The 6562-nt window shown below is 39.8% G+C and overlaps 1 protein-coding gene across 1 annotated transcript in view; it reads left to right on the forward strand.

Moving 5' to 3' along the window:
• Nucleotides 1–6562, forward strand: part of LOC104493692 (transcription elongation factor B polypeptide 3-like) — a gene marked incomplete at its 5' end in the record, with an annotated part of 29127 nt that overhangs the window by 10373 nt on the left and 12192 nt on the right. The window contains 2 exons of the mRNA XM_010136422.1: nt 387–505; nt 612–669. Coding sequence (XP_010134724.1) covers nt 387–505; nt 612–669 — 177 coding nt within the window. The remainder of the gene's footprint in view (nt 1–386; nt 506–611; nt 670–6562) is intronic.

A 6562-nucleotide genomic window follows, 5' to 3' on the forward strand; every position in this document is an offset into this window, starting at 1 on the left:
GTAAATTTGCCCTCATTTTCTGTCAGAGATATAGTTAGTAGAGAGCTAGCTGTGCTCAAAGGGGAAATTAAACACCAAGAGCAATCTAGAGTACAGGATATTATGAATCACAATGATATCACTAAACATTTTAATGTGTCACAAATTCGGGTGATTTAATTTTAGAGACAAAAGATGCATTAAATCTAATAAATGGAAAATTTGTGCAAGAATGGAAATGGACTAGATGTCTACCTGAGATCACTTCTAACCTGAATTATCCTGTGATTTCTAAATGTATAAAGTCTTAATGTTTGTGATCAGGTTTTTTTCTCCAAAATGATCCAGAGCAAATAGTTTCATAGCAAATGTTAACTCTTTCTTTCCTTATTTCTTTGTTTTGAAAGAACAAGGATTTCAGAAAGCAGAGACAGATATAATACATCATCAAATCTCATGCCTGCTAGCAACAGTGGAAGCTCTAGCTCAAGTGTAATGACTCAAGATGGAAAGAAGCCTATCAAAAGTAAACTTGCTGTCTATTAATATAAGCTTAATATTATGCTAATACCATTCTAAGTCACTCATAGCTGTAATCTTAACTTGTCTTTTTCTTGTTGTCGTTATTGAAGAAACTGCACCAATCATGAGGAAAACTTTGAAAGCATGGAAGAGTAGAGCTGGACGATGGTAAAATGAAACTGCATATTTGAAGCTTATATGGCTATTTGTATATTGTGCAGCTAATAAAAGTAATGTTAATGTAACATTCTTCAGTTTGGCTCGTTACGAAACTTTGCAGAGGCAAATGATTTGCAATAAAAGTTGGAACACCTGAGTCCTTTCATACTGCTGCTTTCTTACTCATGAACGAGGAAAACTGAATTGAAGTAAGATCAGCACACACTAGGGGCAAATCAGTTTATGTGGACTTTTATAGATGCTGTCTTTATCAATTCATGTACACACCTGCCTAAGCTGTATATGGAAGCTTAAAAGTTCTCTCAGAAGTGTCCACAGGGTGTACTTAGATACAGTTGCAAAGAGGTCTTGGCATTTCTTGAACAAAAGTGTTTTGGAAACTTGGTGTATCTCTTTCTCTAAAGGTTTTCCTAGGCAGACTTAAAATATTTTTGTTTTTATGAAAACTTGGTTTAGTTGGATTTAGTTTTTCCTCTTCCAGAAACAGAAAGCCATTTATAAGACAGTCTTGGAACTCAACTTCTGATCTGCTGGAAGTGTGCTGTGAAACATCCTTACTCAGGACACCACATGCTTTTCAGCCCTTTTACTTGACTTTAGGCAATGAGCCTTTAAAGGAGAGGTAGGGGAAGACTATGTCATAAATTTAAATTGCTTCTTTAAAGAAGGATTTATATACTGCCAGAGTAGGTAGGGCAGGCTTGATAGTGAGTTAATGAAAATTCATGTTATTCAGGAGCTCCATCTAGTTGGGACATCTTCAGTACACATATTAAAACCAAACCTGTCATTGTGTGGTAGCATCAGAAGACATTAAGTTCTTGTGAGGGAAATAGTATTTTGGGAAAAAGCAGAAGGGAGGGAAACCAAGAATATCATCAGTTTGATGCTACAGTCATTTTGAACTCATGCAGAGTAATCCATCTAAGTCTGGAGGTAGGAGAAAAGTTGTACTGTACTCTTAACTGCTGCTTGTGGCCTATTGTGAAGGGGCCTAGCGTACAATATTGAATACAAGCCTTTTGTGTTCAAAGAGAAAAACCTATTTGATTTTGAACAGCTATCCATTCAAGAGTTGGACTGGGGTAGGTCTGTGAATAGGTTTGATTTTAGAAATGAGATACTTCTTTGTAGTTGTGTCATTTAAACCAGTTCACTTGCATGAATTTTAAGTTTGACTTTGCCTTGAAGGCATGGCTTGCAAATGGAGGTACTCTTTCTACAGACTGCACTCAGTAGCTGTAAGTAGGTCTTGTTTCTTCCATTGTACTTCTATAGGATTTGGCATCTTAGAACTCCTCCTGAAACACAGGGTAAGGGTAAGATCATTGTGAAAACAGTTACCGTCCCTTACTCCTTATGTGTGAATTTCCTCACCATTCTTTAAATGTTCAGGTAGATTACAAAAATACTGCTACTAAAAATGTTTTTTTAGTCAGTTAACTTAGTCACCCATACATAACAGCTTGTACAAATGCTCTATAGTGTGATTTTTTAAGTCAGCAGGGGTGCTACTGTGTTTTCTCCACCCTTTTTAGTTGCACTGAAAAGAATGAAAGACTGAAACAGTTGTGTTGACCTGGAAGCTCTCTGGAGAACTTTCTCTGTCTTTGGGATCAAAACAAGCATTGACTAGTAGGAGAGGTAGTGCAGTGTCTATCATACACATCTGTAAAGAATTCTTCTGGGAGGAGCCATTCAGGACTTCAGCCTGACTGAATGGCCAGTGTACCACCAAATAGCTCCAGTCATCATATAGTTGCTAATCAGTTGGTGGCAGAAGTTTAGTTCAGCTGGAGGTTTGTATCAAGTGTAGTGCAAATTGTTCAAGAATTCTGGTTTTTTGCTAAATTGCTTGTTGTTGGTGGTATCCTTCTATGTAAGAAAAGACTAAGCTTTCTGTTGGACTTCGGCATTAGAGAACACAGCTGTAACCATTCACAGCAGCTACACGTGACAGGAGTGTCCCTCTTGGGAGACTGAAGGATAAATAATTGTTCTAACTAGCAGACTTTCATTGTTAGTTGAAGTAGGAGTTAACTCTTTTCCTATCCTTGACTCTGATGGCACAACTGTGTGGAAGGCAAATTTAACTTCAAGATTAAGTGGCTTTCATCTCCTAGTCTTGCTTTTTCTCACTTCAAAAGCTATAGATATGTCTCTGGTACAAGATATGCAGAGGGTACCGATGGGATCAGATTATTATCCTGGCAATTTCTACATTAGAAAATATTGTAGACAAATGAATCTTTTAACAATAAAGTAGTTGGTGCTACCCATGCTTTAAGCTAGGGTTTTTCTTTCACTTCAAATGTGCTATGGATGGTTCCTATGGACTGAATGCCCGCCTGAGGCTGCAGCATGTCAGGGTCCTCTGGGAATGCATCTCCCAACTCATTTGTGAGATAAATCATGTTTTTGTTGTTTGCCACTGCTTCATGACACTCTTCAAAGGATACGTGGAGGTACCTTCAGAGCTTACTTCAAAAGCATACCCTTCTAATCTGAGCTAGAGTACTAATGTAGATGCTTCTGCAATCTGCCTTCCATCCCTGTATGCAGTTACTCCAGTACAGTGGACCTTTTGTTAGGTCTATGTGTTCTTGGCATCTGATATACCTGGTGTATATGATATACCTGGTATATGATATACCTAATTCACGGTACTGGAGTAATTTAACTTGTGGCAGATCACTTTTCTGGTGAATGCGTGGAAAGTCTCTTGGTTGGTTTTGTTACGTACTACCAAAGCTCCTCCTAATATGTTGTGTATCCTCCAGTTGCATGTTTGCCCTGGTTTGTGTTGTAGCCTACTGGCTCTGAGTTTCCTGGTGGAGAGCTGAGTCTGACCTAGGGCAACATGGAGGTGAGGACATGTGATCCTTGTCAGGTAAGTGGCTGTTTTTACAGGAGGACAAAGAGTCATGAGTATGTGATGGTCTTGTCTTCCTTAGAAACACATCATAGCTCCTAGTCCTCCTGCAGTGTCTCTGGAGCCTTTCATCTCAGCAGCACAACTGCTTTCCCCTCCAGGTGATAAGCAAGTTCCATGTTAATTTCTAGCAAGTTAAGTAATGGGAGAAAAATGCAATCATGAAAGGAAAACTCTGCTGTTGTGGAAAAGACCACAAATGGAGAATATTTGTTTTCTTCTTGAACTGTCCACTTCATGCATAGAAACCGCACTCCACTTCCTGCCAATGTTTGTTTCATAGTATTCAGAAATGTTTTCCATCCCTTTAGCAGTTGAGCCCAAGAAGAAAGCTCAGCCTGACTGTTATTCCACTTAAATATGTATGATCTTGCCATTTAAACAGTCCCTGTGGCACGAGGAGAAAACAGTTTTGAGGTGAAGCATTTGTTGAGAATCTGCTTAGACGTGGAGTTCCAGGAGATGAGCTGCTCTTGGTGTTCAAATTGGTGTTCAAATGCTAGGTTAAGTCCTGGGACAAAGTGAGGAAGGGGTTTGGGGTTTGGTGAGATCCTTCTGGAATAATTTGGAGACCTCAGTGAACTGCCCTGTGCATACTGTTGTCAGTTGTTGCTGTTCTAAGGATCAGTATTTAAGCTGCTGCCAAAGCAAAGCACAACTGGGATCCCTGTCATAAGGGAGGATGTTATAGCTTTGAGCTGTATGTGTTCTTGGCTGTCTAGTACATGAGGATTTCTGGTAGTCATAGGATAATCTCAGCAGAGGGAAAAGAAATCACCTCATGCAGTGCAAATCTCAGATTTACTATCTGAAAGCTCAGGAAAATGTCCGTGCTAGGGACCAGTAAAATGACACTCCTAGATACGTTGCTTCTGGGGATGAAAACCCCAAACAACTCCACCCAACAACAACCAAAACAACCAGTGAGGGTTGCTTGAATCTTTTATTTGTATTTTCCTTCTCTGCCCTTCATGTAAAGATGCGAGAGGTCTGAGTAGGTAGTTGGATGGTTTCCTGCAGTTGTAACTAGTTATTGCCACTGGAGGAACAAGTCTAGTTCTCTCCAGATACGCAAGGTTTGCTTGTGGCAAGTTTTATGCTACCATGCAAGGGAGGAAGGAAGAGCAGCTTGAAGGAATAGCTGGCTCTCCTAGTTCACCATGTAGCAGAGAATTGGTCTTTCTCCTGTTTCTTTACAGGCTGAATGTACTATAGATTTTTTTTTTTTTTTTCTTTTTCAGTAATTTCCATTTAAGCCACAAAATACTCCAGAACAGCACATTTCTCCTGTTTCTTTACAGGCTGAATGTACTATAGATTTTTTTTTTTTTTTTTGCTTTGTCAGTAATTTCCATAGGAGCAATTCTTCCTTCCAGCACCCAAATCATTTTCCTTCTGATCTGCAGAATCCATCAGGGTAAAAAGAATAGCGAGGTGTCCTCATGATCAATCAGATCTGATCTACTGCAGGGGTTGAGTTCAGCATTTCTTGGTGGGTGCCACTATTTAGTACTGAAATTCTTTCGGAAGGTGATGGGATCACTCTGCATTTGTGCTGCTTGGCATGAGAATGGGAATAAATCATTCTTCTTCCTGCTTTAATGGAAGTGCAATGTACAGAGGTGTGTATTAACTTCATCTTTCTTAAAGTTTCTAGTAGCTGGGTTTTTAACATGCTTTTTAAATCCTGGTTTGCACACTTGCAACTTGTGTCCTTACACAAATATTAGAACTTCTTCTTCTGACAACTTCATAAAGCTGAACTACATTTTTTTTTCCTATGGTAGTCATTTCCTTTGGTTACATGTCTTTGGCCGTTTTTAAAACTTTAACCTTAAGCTTTAGTGAAAAGGAGCCTCTGTGTCTACGCACATTTTAGAGACAGAATTGCAGGCTTTTCAGAAAATAAATATCTGTGGAGAGCTGGGATCTAAAACTAAAACAACACCACCACCACCCCCAAAAAACAGGTGAAAAACAAGCATTTCCGAATGTTCAAAGGAATATATTAATCCCAGAAGACTGGTTCTGCAGTAAACATACAAAGTCTAAGTCTCTCATGGCCTGGAACCCTAAAGATCACAAGAAGAGGTGTTCTCCAAGATGGAGCATCTTGGAATCTGAGGTTCTAACAGTTCTGTGCATTTAACCCTCCTCAACTTCCTCCCCAATGTGACCCTGGACAAAAATGATGCTAAAAATAAAGCTTGGAAGGGCCAGGACTGTAGAATTAAATACATAAGGCTGTCGTAGTTTTCCCAAAATAAAGCATTAAATATTCAGGAAATTACCAAATATTTTAAGGCATAGAAACCTAGTTTCAGGATCCAAGTGTGTTTCTTAGATTAAGAAACTATTCAGGTGAAGATAATGCAGCAGCTCTTTGGGGGGATTTTCCCTCAAATCTGTGCTTTAACTGTGAATCTACACAATCACGAAGGTTGTCTTTGTAGCTTAAGCCCTAAATAGTGTCCTTATTGTGGGAGGTGCCAGTAGAAGCCTTCAGCAGCATGTGTTTTGTGAACTCTGGTTCCAGAGAAGTTGCCTACTCTTATCCCTGATGTGAGACCTAAAAATGGCACTTAAGGAGAAGGCTCAACAGCTCTGGAAAATCTTATGTAGCTGTCCTGCTACTGAACTGCAAGTGGGTATCCAAGCAGTACCTAAAGCTCTTTACTACTTCTCCAGGCCCTGTCCCTTAATGTTCATAAAATTGCTGAGGCTGCAGAAGAAGGGATGCTGCTTGCTGAAGCCTGCCGAAGCAGGAAAATATGCTGCTTGTCTCTGGAAGGAAGGCATCTACCCGGCAAGAGGGTAGAAACCTGACTAGGAAGCAATATTCCCTCTTTTAAGATGCTGACCTCTCTGAGGGGAAGCTGTTGAAGCCCTTGTTCTCCTGCCTCCTTGCTCTGTGTATGTCATAATGTTCTTTCACCAGATAAGGCACTT

Source organism: Buceros rhinoceros, unplaced genomic scaffold (genome assembly GCF_000710305.1).
Source record: "Buceros rhinoceros silvestris isolate BGI_N320 unplaced genomic scaffold, ASM71030v1 scaffold16895, whole genome shotgun sequence".
NCBI lineage: Eukaryota > Metazoa > Chordata > Aves > Bucerotiformes > Bucerotidae > Buceros > Buceros rhinoceros.